Source organism: Lathyrus oleraceus, chromosome 7 (genome assembly GCF_024323335.1).
Source record: "Lathyrus oleraceus cultivar Zhongwan6 chromosome 7, CAAS_Psat_ZW6_1.0, whole genome shotgun sequence".
NCBI lineage: Eukaryota > Viridiplantae > Streptophyta > Magnoliopsida > Fabales > Fabaceae > Lathyrus > Lathyrus oleraceus.
Window position 1 is genome coordinate 213,010,718 of NC_066585.1, and position 15,804 is coordinate 213,026,521.

At 37.5% G+C, this 15,804-nt stretch overlaps 1 protein-coding gene across 1 annotated transcript; it reads left to right on the plus strand.

The window, feature by feature from the left end:
- Nucleotides 1-846: 846 nt before the first annotated feature.
- LOC127102993 (uncharacterized) lies at nucleotides 847-1,605 on the plus strand. The gene is made up of 2 exons (XM_051040297.1): nucleotides 847-1,005; nucleotides 1,087-1,605. The coding sequence occupies exons 1-2, from the start codon at nucleotides 847-849 to the stop codon at nucleotides 1,603-1,605; spliced, it is 678 nt and encodes a 225-aa protein (XP_050896254.1).
- The last annotated feature ends 14,199 nt before the right edge of the window (nucleotides 1,606-15,804 follow it).

The window sequence follows — 15,804 nt, forward strand, 5'->3', positions numbered from 1 at the left end:
TACAAATGTAGGGGTACGAGGTAAAGTTTTCATATATAGGCTTAAGATCAACTCAATATAGTTAGAAAAAATAACGAATTATCTAACTTGGCCTAATACAATAATATATAAGATTATACTTTAACACCCCCTCTCAAACTTGAATAAATGTTTAACATTTCAAGATTGTCAACTAGAGAAGTGAAGAGACCAAGATGTAGAGATTTAGTGAAGAGATTTGCAACTTAGTTTTCAGAATTGATTGACATGAGATGGATGATCTTTGCTTGAAACTTGTCGCGAACTAAATAATAGTCCATTTCTATATGCTTCGTTTGCTCGTGAAAGACTGAGTTTGTTGCAATCTATATGACGCTTATGTTTGTTGAAATATTAAACTTGATTTGAGTCTAACCTTATTATTTGATTTTTGGGCTTAGTTAATTTTGGATAATGTTTCTAGAAAACTCTTGTAGTATTTGGAGTGTCTAGATATTTCTTAGAATTGTAATATTTTCTATAATACTCTTTGAATGTCTAGAATTGAGAAATCTCTAGAATTAATGTGTCTAGAGTTCTCCTTAGAGTTCTCCTTAGGATTGTAATATTTCTAGAGTACTCTTTGAATGTCTGGAGTTGAGAACTCTCTAGAATTAATTTGTTCAGAATTCTCTTTAGAGTACTATAAATAGAGATATAATCCTACACTTTTGTATCAAGCAAAAATACAAAGTTCTCTCTTTCATAAATAATTCTCCTACCTATCAAGTTTTTATTTAAGACTCTAATATTCCCACACACTTTTCCTAAACACAAAAATGCTTTATTTCCAACAAAGTGGCATCAAAGCTTCAAGGTCCTCAAAAGATGGCGAATGGAGGTTTCTGTTTCCAAATGCTGATGGTCACAAAGAACAACTATGACAATTGGAGTATCAAGATGAAGGCGCTACTAGGAGCTCAAGATATGTGGGATATCGTTGAGAAAGGCTTCAAGAAGCGAGATGAAGCCTTGCTAAGCCAAGGTGTAAAGGAGACGTCGAAGGAGTTAAGAAAGAGAGACATTTAAGGAGTTAAGAAAGACAAGAAAGCTCTCTTCCTTATTTAGCAATCGGTGGATGAAGTTACATTTGAGAAGATCTCCAATGCAACGACGACCAAAGAAGCATGGGACAAGCTTCAAACTTGCAACAAAGGAGTGGAACAGGTGAACAAGATTCGTCTTCAAACTCTTAGAGGTGATCTTGAACGTTTATTTATGGTAGAGACTGAGTTAATTTCTAATTTTTTTTGTCGAGTATTGGCCGTAGTCAATCAACTCAAAAGAAATGGTGAAGATGTTGATGAGGTGAAAGTCATGGAGAAAATGTTTCGCACTTTAGATCCAAATTTTAACTTCATTGTTACCAACATTGAAGAAAAAGGGGATTTAAAGAGCATGACTATTGAGCAACTCATGGATTCCTTACAAGCATACGAAGAAAAACAAAAGAGAATTTTTTTTAAAAAGGAGGTTATGGAGCAACTACTACAACTCAATGTAAAGGAAGCAAACTATGTGAATTACAAGATCCAAAGAGGACGAGGTCGTGGCCAAGATCGTGGGCGTGGAAGAGGACATGGATGATAAGGAAGAGGTGGTTACAACAACTACTCCAACAATAGAGAAAGAAGTTGGAATCCACAAGCAATGAGAGGTCGTGGAAGAGGAAATTCATGGTCGAGGTGTGACAAATCACAAATCAAGTGCTTCAACTGCAACAAGATCGGTAACTATGCATCTGAGTATAGATTCTCGAAGAAGGTTATGGAGAAATCTAACTTTGTAGAAGAAAAAGACGGAGAAGAAGAAACTTTGTTGGTCGCGTTCCAAAACCAAGTTGAAGAGAAAAGAAACAAGTGGTACCTCGACACCGGCGCAAGCAACCACATGTGTGGCGATCGAAGCATGTTCGTAGAGATCAATGAAGCGACAACTGACAATGTCTCATTTGGAGATGACTCAAAGATACCGGTCAAAGGCAAAGGTAAAAATCTTATACGCTTGAAAAATGAGAGTCATCAATTCATATTCAATGTCTATTATGTTCCTAACATGAAGAATAAATATTTTGAGCTTAGAACAATTATTAGAGAAAGGTTATGCCATCCACTTAAAAGAACATACTTTTTTCTTGAGATTATGGACATAATTTTATTGCTAAGGGTCCTATGTCAAAGAATAAAAGGTTCCTCTTGAACATTCAAAATGATGTGGCAAAGTGTCTCAAGGCTTGCTATACCGGCTCTTAGTGGCTATGACATCTACAATTCGGACATCTCAACTTCGACAATCTAAAATGTTTGTCAAAGAAGGAGATGGTGAAAGGCTTGCCTAGTCTAAACCACCCAGGCCAACTTTATGAAGGATGTCTAGTTGGGAAGCAATTTTGGAAAAGCTTTCCAAAGGAATCAACGTCAAGAGTGACAACACCGCTAGAGCTCATACACATCGATGTCTGTAGGCCAATCAATCCAAACTCTTTTGGTAAGAGTAAATATTTTCTCCTATTTATTGATGATTATTCTAGAAAAACATAGGTTTATTTATTGAATAAGAGGTCAGAAGTGTTTGAAAACTTTAAGAAGTTCAAAGCCCTTGTGGAGAAAGAAAGTGGTCTTTCCATTAAGGCCGTGAGATTTGACTGAGGAGAAGAGTTCATTTCAAATGAGGTCCACAAATATTGTGAAGACCATGGAATCTGCCACCCACTAATAGTGCTAAGATCACCACAACAAAATGGAATAGCAGAGAAAAAGAACTGGACCATACTTAACAGGGTGCGAAGCATGCTTAAGAGCAAGAAGATGCCGAAAGAGTTTTAGGGCAAAGTAGTGGCATGTGCGGTTTACCTGACAAATTGTTCCCCAAAAATAAGTGTGCATGAGAAGACACCACAAGAAGCATATAATGGAAGGAAGCATGAGATCTCTCACCTCAAAGTGTTTAGAAGCATTGCCTATACCCATGATCCAGATGAAAGGAGAACAAAGCTCGATGATAAAAGTGAGAAGTACGTATTCGTGGGTTATGATTCAAGCTCCAAAGGGTACAAGCTCTATAATCCAAATAGTGGAAAGATCGTCATAATCAGTAACGCGGAGTTCGAAGAAGAAGATTGTTGGGATTGGAGTTTTCAAGAAGACAGGTACAATTTTCTTCCTTACTTTGAAGAAGAAGATGAAATGGAACAACCAATGATAAAGGAACATATTACACCACCGGCCTCACCGATACCAAGGTTGGATGAAACAAGCTCAAGTGAGAGGACACCACGACTAAGGAGCATTGAAGAGATTTATGAGGTAACCGAAAACATAAACGATATTAACCTCTTTTATCTTTTTGGTGATTACGAGCCTCTAAGCTATCAAGAAGTAGTCGAAAACATAAAGTGGAGAGATGCCAAGGAAGAAGAAATAGAGTCAATCACGAATAATGGTACATGGGAACTTATGTTGGTGTAAGCCTTAGAGGCCAATACTTTTGGTACTTGTATCGAATTATTTATTAATAATAAAAGGCTTTTTCTTTATTATGTTTGTTTAATAAAGTCCTTAGAATAGCTAGTCCGTTTAATGTATCAAGTATGACTTAATCATGAGATCACATTAAACATAAGGACACTATTCTTAAAGTATCTGTAGTCGAGCTTTATTATGAAGTGGGATAACATTAAAGCATGAAGACTATTATGTTTATAGACTAATGATCACATCTCATGGATCATGGATAAGGAGTTATCAAGTCTTAAACATAGGTATGAATATTAAGAGTAATATTTATACTGGATTGACCCGCTATGAGAATACTATATAGAATGTTATGCAAAGTGTCATAAGTTATTCTCATGGTGATAATGGTGTATACGACCCTTCGACCTGAAACCACTATGGACCCTAGATGTAGAGTCGAGTGCCTTATTGCTGATCAAACGTTGTCCGTAATTGGATGACCATAAAGACAGTTGATGGGTACTCCACGAAGCATGCTAAGGGACATGAGTGACCTAGATGGAATTTGCCCATCCTGCGTAACAGGATAAATGTCTATGGGCCCAATATTGAACTGGACAAGGATGACACGGTCTATGCCTTATGTTCAATATAGATATAAGGGCAAAAGGATAATTATGCACATTAGTATTATCACAGAAGGATTTGTCAGATCACATGACATTTTCGTGTCTTGGGTAGCAGTGATGTGTTGCTAGATAACACTCACTATTTATTATGTTAAATACGTGATTTAATATAATTGCCAATGTCGCGAAAACCTACAGGGTCACACACAAAGGACGGATTGATGAGAGATAGAGTAACTAAGGAACACCGTAAGGTACGGTGCACTCAAGTGAATTGTAGAACATCGTAAGGTACGGTGTACTTAAGTAGAATATGAAATATGGTAAGGTACCATGCGCTTAAGTGAATTTGGCATATTATAAGATATGGGCCACATACACTTAAGTGGGCTTTTTAGCTTGAAGCCCACACAAGTGGTTCTATAAATAGAAACCTTGTGTAGAAGCATTTAGAAGTTGCAATTTCGTTTTTCTCTCTCTCTCTCTCTCTCTCTCTCTCTCACTCAAAGCCTTCATTCGTAGCAGCTAGCACTGAGATTGAAGGAATCCGTTCGTGTGGACTGAGTAGAGGCGTTGTCATCGTTCAACATTCGTGATCGCTCTGTAGATCTGCATCAAAGGTTACAATCGCCACAAGAGGTAACGATTCTATCACTGATCATGCCCATTCGTAAGGATCATTAAAGGAGAAATTTTAAATTCCGCTGCATTTTGGATCGCCCTTCTCCTTCAGTGGTATTAGAGCCACTTACAAAACCATGCATCTGATAGCTATTTATTTTCTGTATTTTCTGTATTAATACGATTAAAAGACAGAATGAATCAAAGAATAAACGAGTAATTAAATTGAGATCGATCAAGTTATATATATGATATAAGGAATCCTGATGCAAAATACGGTATATATGATATATTGTTTCTGTTTCGTTCATTCAAACACTTAATGGTTATTTTCCTTTGAGCGATCAATGGTCGTTTGCTTCTTGATCCGACATTAGTATGGTGAAGCAATGGCGTATTGATCAATCATACTGAATCAACAATCGAGATGTGTTTGACGGTCTGAAATTGGTGCATTAGGGTTAATGACGGCACAAGGGTTGTGTTGTTAAAGAGTTATGCATTATGGTTAATGACGACACAAGGGTTGTGTTGTCAAAGAGTTATGCGATTAGGGTTGTGACTGCGCAAGAGTTGTGCTTTAAAGTATCAAGTGTTGATGCGAAAAACGACGTCGATTTCAAATGAATTGTTCATTAAAATTTTCAGTCAGGGGCGCTGCCCCTACAACCCCGCAAGGGGCGTTGCCCCCTTGACCACCATCCGCTGACCGGGCAACGGACCCCCCGCTAACTCTGCGTAGTGTGATCGGTCTCCGAAATTTAATTTGGTTTTAATTAATTAAAAGAATTAAAATTAATAATAATAATGTGTTTATTATCATTGTCTTGTGGTGATCGGTTATGGCCTTAGTTTTCCTTTATTTTATTTTGGGTTTTAAAATACGACTTGCGTGTCATGCCTCTCTTTTAATCTCTTAATGTAACTTCTTTTCTCATCTCACTCCCTCGTATGTAAAACGAGTTTCTTTTATGTAATGTAATGTTATGAAGAAAGAGAAGAATTCAATACCAAAGGAGGACAACCTTGAAGATCTTGCTTGGAGAAGCTTAGATTGTTATTAGGTTAGCTTAGGTTCTCTTATTGGCTTGAGAGAACAATTGCGCTAGGGGCCATAACTGTTTCATTATGAATGTATGTTGATGCATGTGAATGTATGTTGATGCATGTGAGAGACGATTTATATGATAAATAAGCCGGTGAGATCAGTATAATTGCAAATTCCCTTAAATTAAATATTAAGTTCATGCTTTCCAAGTTTTAACACTCATCAAGACTAGTATCGGATAATGTAGGTTTTGCCTACGCGAGGTGCATGCTCTATATTAGTAAGGTGCGATGGGATAATTGTAATATCCAATTGTTAAAACAATGGGTTAAACTTAACTAAACAAATTATAATAAGATTATATATGTTTAGAAGCAAGAGTTGGAAATGATCCATGTGATGGATTGGAATAAGGAGTTATTCACCCAACTAAAATATTCGAGAGTTGTATTAGATACAATTGGAAGGAGATCCTACCTAAATAACCTAGTTTTGTGTAATCCGCCTATGCGGACTTAAAACAAAGTGAAATATGGATCTCGACCCACTAGAAAATCTTCCAACGGGATTTTCTGAATCAAATGGTGAGGGTCATTTGTTTTGAGTAAAATAGTGGGAGCATATTTAATTAAAGGCCTAATTAAATATGTTATTGACACTTATATTTTCATTATTTTCATGTAGATTACCATGACAACAAACACTTCTAACAACATTTTGCGATTAATCCTTGACAAAGAAAAATTGTTTGGGACAAATTTTCTGAATTGGCACCGAAATCTGAGGATTGTCCTCAGACATGATAGAAAGTTGTATGTCTTGGAGAAACCTATTCCTGAAGAGGAACCTCCTAGTTCTGCACCTAAGGAAGAAAGAGATGCTTATAAGAAGCATGTCGATGATGCCAATGAAACTGCTTGTCTCATGCTAGCTACCATGAACTCAGAGTTGCAAAAGCAACATGAGAACATGGCAGTGTTCAATATGATCGAACACCTGAAGATGCTCTATCAAGAGCAAGCAAGGCATGAAAGGTTTGAAGTTTCAAAAGCCATTTTTCAAGGAAAGTTAGCTGAGGGAGCCCCTGTAGGTCCCCATGTGCTCAAGATGATTGGGTATGTGGAAAACCTTGAGAGGTTGGGTTTTCCCCTCGGAAAGGAACTTGCGACTGATTTGATCTTGCAATCGTTGCCAGATAGATTCAGTCAATTTGTCCTAAATTTCAATATGAATGATATGGAAAAATCTCTTCCTGAACTTCTAGCCATGTTAAGAACTGCTGAGCAGAATCTACTTCTGCATCATGGGTATTAGATACTGGATGCGGTTCTCACATTTGTACCAATGTGCAGGGACTAAAAAGGAGTAGAGATTTGGTGAAGTTGACCTACGAGTTGGCAATGGAGCAAAGGTTGCTGCTTTAGCCGTAGGAACTTATGTATTTAATTTACCTAGTGGTTTAATAATTCAGTTAGAGAACTGTTATTATGTACCTGCAATTAGCAGGAATATTATTTCCGTTTCTTGTTTGGACAAGTTTGGTTTTTCATTTATAATAAAGAACAATTGTTGCTCAATTTATTTGAATGATATATTCTATGCTACTGCACAAATGAACAATGGACTATATGTCCTTGATCTTGAAATGCCTATTTATAACATTAATACTAAAAGGATGAAACCTAATGAGTTAAATCCAACTTACCTTTGGCATTGTCGATTAGGCCACATAAATGAGAAACGCATTTCCAAACTCCATAAAGATGGACTCTTGGACTCTTTTGATTATGAATCATATGAGACATGCAGATCTTGTTTAATTGGAAAGATGACAAAGTCTCCATTCACAGGAAAAGGTGAAAGAGCTAATGATCTTTTGGCCCTCATACATACTGATGTATGTGGACCATTGAACATACCAGCCAGATGAGGTTTTCAATACTTCATCATATTTACTGATGATTTCAGTAGATATGGTTATGTGTATTTAATGAAACACAAATCAGAGTCCTTTGAAAAGTTCAAGGAATTCAAGAATGAAGTACAAAACCAACTAGGAAAGAATATTAAAACTCTTCGATCAGATCAAGATGGTGAGTATTTAAGCCTAGAGTTTGATGACCATCTGAAAGAGTGTGGGATCCTATCCCAACTTACTCCTCCTGGAACACCCCAATTGAATGGTGTATCTGAGAGAATAAATCGAACCCTGTTAGACATGGTCCGATCCATGATGAGTCACGTCGATCTTCCAAACTCCTTTTGGGGACATGCACTATTGACAGCAGCTTACACACTTAACCGTGTTCCATCCAAAAAGGTTGAGAAGACACCATATGAGATATGGAGTGGTAAGAAACCACATATGTCTTACATGAAGATTTGGGGTTGCGAAGTTTATGTGAAACGACAAATTTCAACTAAGCTTGAGCCTAAATCTGACAAATGCTTATTTGTGGGGTATCCTAAAGAAACAAGAGGGTATTACTTCTACAATCCTTCTGAGGGCAAAGTGTTTGTCGCTCGAATTGGAGTTTTCCCAGAAAAGGATTTTATTTCCAAAGGAATCAGTGGGAGGAAAGTAGAGCCTGAAGAAATTCAAGAATCACAAAGCATCGACGCACCTATGGAGGAATTAGAGCAGGAAACACAAGTAGTTGTGGAAGAGTAACCTGCTCAAGTAGAACAAGACCAACGTAGGTCAAGCAGGATATGTCACATACCTGAGAGATATGGATATCTCATAATTGATCAAGGTGATGTATTACTCATGGATCAAGATGAGCCTGTGACCTACCAAGAGGCCATAACCGGTCCCGAGTCTGAGAAGTGGCTAGAAGCCATGAAATCTGAAATGGATTCCATGTACACAAACCAAGTTTGGACCTTGGTAGAGCCTCCTGTAGGAGTTAACCCTATAGGATGCAAGTGGGTCTTCAAAAAGAAGACTGACATGGATGGTAAGGTACATACCTATAAGGCAAGACTGGTTGCAAAAGGATATAAACAAATTCATGGGGTTGACTATGATGAAACCTTTTCACCAGTTGCAATGCTTAAATCTGTTCGGATTTTACTTGCTATCGCTGCATATCATGATTATGAAATATGGCAGATGGATGCCAAAACTGCTTTTCTTAATGGGAATCTTCTTGAGGATGTGTACATCACACAGCCTGAAGGATTTGACATACCAGAAGAATCTCAAAAGATATGTAAGTTACAAAGATCAATCTATGGATTGAAGCAATCTTCCAGAAGCTGGAATCTTCGTTTTGATGAAACGGTAAAATAATATGGATTCATCAAGAACGAAGATGAGCCTTGTGTCTACAAGAAGGTTGGTGGGAGCATGATTTTTTTCCTGGTATTATATGTAGATGACATATTACTCATTGGAAACGATGTCCCTACCCTGCAATAAGTAAAGTCTTGGTTGGGGAAATGCTTTTCTATGGAGGACCTAGGTGAAGCAGCTTATATATTAGGAATTAGAATCTACAGAGATAGATCACAAAAATTGCTTGGCCTAAGTCAGAGTACGTACATAGACAAAGTGCTGAGACGTTTTAATATGCATGATTCCAAGAAAGGATTCATACCTATGCAACATGGCATGTGTCTATCAAAAACACAATCCCCTTCAACTAAGGAAGAAAGGGATCGCATGACTAAGATTCCATATGCATCTGCAATAGGATCTATCATGTATGCCATGTTATGTACTCGACCAGATGTCTCGTATGCTTTAAGTGCAATGAGTAGGTACCAATTTGATCCTGGTGATGCTCATTGGGTAGCTGTCAAGAATATCCTTAAGTATTTGAGAAGGACTAAGGACTCATTCTTGATATATGGAGGTCAAGAAGAGTTGGTTGTAATTGGATACACCGATGCTAGCTTCCAGACAGATAAGGATGACTTTAGATCGCAATCTGGTTATGTGTTTTGGTTAAACGGTGGCGCTGTAAGCTGGAAAAGTTCAAAGCAAGATACAGTTGCTGATTCTACAACCGAGGCCGAGTATATTGTTGCCTCAAGTGCAGCAAAGGAAGTTGTTTGGATCAAAAAGTTCATTAGTGAACTTGGCATAGTTCCTAGCATTGTGGATCCCATTGGTCTCTATTGTGATAACAATGGTGCTATCGCACAAGCTAAGGAGCCTAGATCTCACCAACGATCCAAACACATACTTAGGCGTTATTGTTGGAGAATTGCCATCCAAGGCGCAGCGGAATTTAAAAATTTCTCCATTTAGTGATCCTTACGAATGGGCATGATCAATGATAGAATCGTTACCTCTTGTGGCGATTCAAACCTTTGGTGCAGATCTCTGATAATGATCAAAACCTTTGATACAGATCCACGGGGCGATCACGAACGTTGAACGATGACAACGTCTCTACTCAGTCCACACGAACGGATTCCTTCAATCGCAGTGCTAGCTGTTATGAATGAAGGCTTTGAGTGAGAGAAAGAGGGAAACAAAATTCCAAGTCTCTACTTGAATTTCTGTCTGAGTGGATTGGAGTGACAATGCTTCTACCCAAGGGGTTCTATTTATAGAACCACTTGTGTGGGCTTCAAGCTAAAAAGCCCACTTAAGTGTATTTTGGCCCATATCTTATAATATGCCCAAAATCACTTAAGTATTTGGTACCTTACCATATTTCGTCTCCCACTTAAGTGCACCGTACCTTACGGTGTTCCTTAGTTATTCTATCTCTCATCAATCCGTCCTTTGTGTGTGACCCTATAGGTTTTCGCGGCGTTGGCAATTATATTAAATCACGTATTTAACATAATAAACAGTGAGCGGTATCTAGCAACACATCACTGCTACCCAAGTCACCAAAATGTCATGTGATCTGACAAAACCTCCTGTGATAATAATTATGTGTATAATTACCCCTTTTCCCTTATGTCTATATTGAACACAAGGTATAGACCGTGTCACCCTTGTCCAGTTCAATATTGGGCCCATAGACATTTATCCTGTTACGCAGGATTGGCAAATTCCATCTAGGACACTCATGTCCCTTAGCATGCTTCGTGGAGTACCCATCAATTGTCTTTATGGTTATCCAGTTACGGACAACGTTGGATCAGCAACAAAGCACTCGACTCTACATCTAGGATCCATAGTGGTTTCAGATCGAAGAGTGGTATACACTATTATCACCATGAGAATAACTTATGACACTTTGCATAAATTTCTATATAGTATTCTCATAGCGGGTCAATCCGGTATAAATATTACTCCTAATATTCATACCTATGTTTAAGACTTGATAACTCTTTATCCATGATCCATGAGATGTGATCATCAGTCTACAAACATAATAGTCTTAATGCTTTAATGTTATCCCACTTCACACTAAAGCTCGACTACGGATACTTTAAGAATAGTGTCCTTATGTTTAATGTGTTCTCATGATTAAGTCACACTTAATACATTAAACGGATTATCTATTCCAGGGACTTTATTAATCAACCATAATAAAGAAAATGCCTTTTATTATTAATAAATAATTCGATACAAGTTACAAAAATATTGGCCTCTAGGGCTTACACCAACAGTTATCACCTCATTCGAGAGATAATAGATATAGGAGATGTGAAAATATGCAGAGTACCTACACTTGACAATATTGCTGACCCACTGACAAAGCCTCTTGCGTAGCAGAAGCATGATGGCCATACTAGATCTATGGGCATTAGGGGAATGCCTGATTGGCTCTAGTGCTAGTGGGATATTGTTGGTGTAAGCCCTAGAGGGCAATACTTTTGGTACTTGTATCGAATTATTTATTAATAATAAAAGACTTTTTCTTTATTATGTTTGTTTAATAAAGTCCCTAGAATAGCTAGTCCGTTTAATGTATCAAGTATGACTTAATCATGAGATCATATTAAACATAAGGACACTATTCTTGAAGTATCCATAGTCGAGCTTTATTGTGAAGTGGGATAACATTAAAGCATGAAGGCTATTATGTTTATAGACTGATGATCACATCTCATGGATCATGGATAAGGAGTTATCAAGTCTTAAACATAGGTATGAATATTAAGAGTAATATTTATACTGGATTGACCCGCTATGAGAATACTATATAAAATGTTATGTAAAGTGTCATAAGTTATTCTCATGGTGATAATGGTGTATACGACCCTTCGACCTGAAACCACTATGGACCCTAGATGTAGAGTCGAGTGCCTTATTGCTGATCAAACGTTGTCCGTAATTGGATGACCATAAAGACAGTTGATGGGTACTCCACGAAGCATGCTAAGGGACATGAGTGACCTAGATGGAATTTTCCCATCCTGCGTAACAGGATAAATGTCTATGGGCCCAATATTGAACTGGACAAGGATGACACGGTCTATGCCTTGTGTTCAATATAGGCATAAGGGCAAAAGGGTAATTATGCACATTAGTATTATCACAGAAGGATTTGTCAAATCACATGACATTTTCGTGTCTTGGGTAGCAGTGATGTGTTTCTAGATAACGCTCATTAGTTATTATGTTAAATACGTGATTTAATATAATTGCCAATGCCGCGAAAACCTACAGGGTCACACACAAAGGACAGATTGATGAGAGATAGAGTAACTAAGGAACACCATAAGGTACGGTGCACTCAAGTGAATTGTAGAACATCGTAAGGTACGGTGTACTTAAGTAGAATACGAAATATGGTAAGGTACCACGCGCTTAAGTGAATTTGGCATATTATAAGATATGAGCCACATACACTTAAGTGGGCTTTTTAGCTTGAAGCCCACACAAGTGGTTCTATAAATAGAACCCTTGTGTAGAAGCATTTAGAAGTTGCAATTTTATTTCTCTCTCTCTCTCTCTCTCTCTCTCTCTCTCACTCAAAGCCTTCATTCGTAGCAGCTAGCACTGAGATTGAAGGAATCCGTTCGTGTGGACTGAGTAGAGGCGTTGTCATCGTTCAACATTCGTGATTGCTCCATAGATCTGCATCAAAGGTTACAATCGCCACAAGAGGTAACGATTCTATCACTAATCATGCCCATTCGTAAGGATCATTAAAGAAGAAATTTTAAATTCCGTTGCATTTTGGATCGCCCTTCTCCTTCAACTTACTACATTTCCACGAGGACATAAAGCAATAGAAGTAAAATGGGTGTACAAGGCGAAGAAGAATGCAAAAGGAGACGTGGAGAGATATAAAGCAAGATTGGTGGCGAAAGGATATAGTCAAAGACAAGGAATTGACTATGATGAGGTATTTGCCCCCGTTGATCGTCTTGCAACTATTAGACTGGTCATTTCTTTGGCAGCCCAAAATGAATGGAAGATATATCAAAGGTATGTGAAGTCGGCCTTCTTGACTGGTTTTCTCGAAGAAGAAGTTTATATCGAGCAACCATAGGGATATGAAGTAAAAGGGCAAGAAGAAAAAGTCTTGAAGTTGAAGAAGGTGTTGTACGAACTCAAGCAAGAATCGAGAGCTTGGAATGTTTGAATCGACAAGAACTTAATCAAGTGTCCATATGAGCATGCACTCTATATTAAAGCGCAAAGTGCAGATATTTTGATTGTGTGCTTATATGATGATGACTTGATCTTCACATGGAATAATTTAAGCATGTTCGAAGAGTTCAAGAAAAACATGTCAAATGAATTTGAGATGACAGATATGAGGCTCATGGCATATTATCTCGACACCGAAGTAAAGAAAGAAGACAAAGGAATTTGTATCACCCAAGAAGACTATGCCAAAGAAGTCCTTAAGAAGTTCAAGATGGGTGATGTTAATCTAATTGGCACCTCGGTGGAATGTGGCAGCAAGTTGAGTAGGCATGAAAATGGAGAGATTATGGATCCGACTCTTTACAAAAGTTTGTTTTGAAGTCTACGTTACTTGACAAGTATAAGGTTGGATATTCTATATGTTGTAGGAGTCATAAGTCGCTACATGGAAGCTCCAACAACAACTCACTTCAAGTCGACAAAAAGAATCCTTTGATACATCAAAGGTACAACAAACTTTGGCTTTCACTATTACTCTTATAACAATTATGAGCTTATTGACTATAATGATAGCGATTGGAGTGGAGACTTGGATGATAGAAAGAACACTACTGGTTTTATGTTCTTTATGGGAGATACTACTTTCACTTGGATGTCAAAGAAGCAACCTATCGTCACACTGTCAACATGTGAAGTTGAGTATGTCGCTGCCACATCATGTGTTTGTCATGCAATTTGGCTAAGGAACTTGTTGAAAGAGTTAAAAATGCCAGAAGAAGATCCTATGGAAATATGTGTTGACAGTAAATCAACACTTGCTTTGGCAAAGAATCCTGTATTTCATGAAAGAAATAAGCACATCGACACCTGTTACCACTTTATAAGAGAATTAATCGAAAAGAAAGAGGTGAAGTTGAAGTATGTGATGTCTAGAGATCAAGTTGCCGACATTTTCACCAAGCCACTCAAGTTGGAAACTTTTGTGAAGCTAAGGAATATGCCTGGAGTCACAAATCAAGTTAAATAGGGAATGTTGAAATATTAAACTTGATTTGGGTCTAACCTTATTATTTTATTTTTGGGCTTAGTTAATTTTGGGTAATGTTTTTAAAAAACTCTTGTAGTGTTTAGAGTGTTTAGATATTTCCTAGGATTGTAATATTTCTAGAATACTCTTTGAATGTCTAGAGTTGAAAACTCTCTAGAATTAATGTGTTTAGAGTTATCTTTAGAGTACTATAAATATAGATGTAATACTACACTTTTGTGTCAAGAAAAAATACAAAGTTCTCTCTTCCATAAATAATTCCCATACCTATCAAGTTTCTATTCAAACCTCTAATATTCACATACATTTTCCCTAAACATAAAAGGCTTTATTTCTAACAATGTTATCCCATTATATGGTAACTAGTTGTGGATTTGAGATTTGAAAATCTTATAGCTGATGCAATAACCATTATGCTTCGCAGGAAGTATTTGCAAGTGCCATGTATTCCGCTTCGGATGACGATTGTGAAACAACCAATTGCTCTTTAGATTTCCGAGATATAAGGTTATCTCCAAGGAAAAAATTTAAACTGGTAATGGATTGTCTTGATATTGGGAAACCCCCCAGTCAGAATCAGTGAAGCCCATGTGTTGGAGATGTGAATTCTTTTTGAAGTGCAGACCCAATGAAGACACACTTTTCAGATCTCGAACAATTCTAAGAGCAGTAGAATCTGCATACATAAAAGACGATATCATAATGTGAATGCGTCAAATATAACAACTTATCATAATTCTGTGAAATTGGGAGGGGTATGGTATAAGAACTTCATTTGTATTGTCAAGTTTTTGTCCTGGATCCGTATGCGTTGAATCAGGTTTTGCGCCCAGTAGGCTTGTGATATCCAACAAGTCTAGGAAGTACTTGTGTTGATTGAGTGTTATTCCTTTGGATGAGCGTGTTATCTCAAGTCCCAGTAAATACAGAAGGTGACCAATGTCTTTGATACTGAATTTGTTGTCCAAAAGGTTTTTGAAATTGGTAATTTTAAAAGCATCAGTACCGGCAAGGATTAAGTCGTTGTTAGCTGGAAAATTTCTACCTGAACAGCATGAAGCCAGGTCGACCAATAGGAGGTCAAATGTATGATCGACGAAAGGGGAAACCAAGAGAGCTGGGTCGACAAAGGAGGTGAGTCTGTCGAAGTCGAAGGTCAACTTACCATGATGGGAACTGATCGTGGAGAGCAGAAAGTGGGAAGTTACCAGCAACGTGGATGACAGGCTCCAACACGTGGCACATCGTGAATGGGTCATAACCTCCTAGCAGTTATTTCTTATTACTATTTAAGTAGGTGTAATTTTCATTTCAAGAAGTGACATTTTTTAACATTGCAATAGGAATACACTTGAAGTATCAAGCGTTTGAGAGAAAAAAGTTAACTTTCTGCAAAAAAATGTACTTCTGCTTCCACCTTTATTTTCAAGCCATTTAACTTGTCAAGTTATTTTCATTTGCTTCGTTCATAT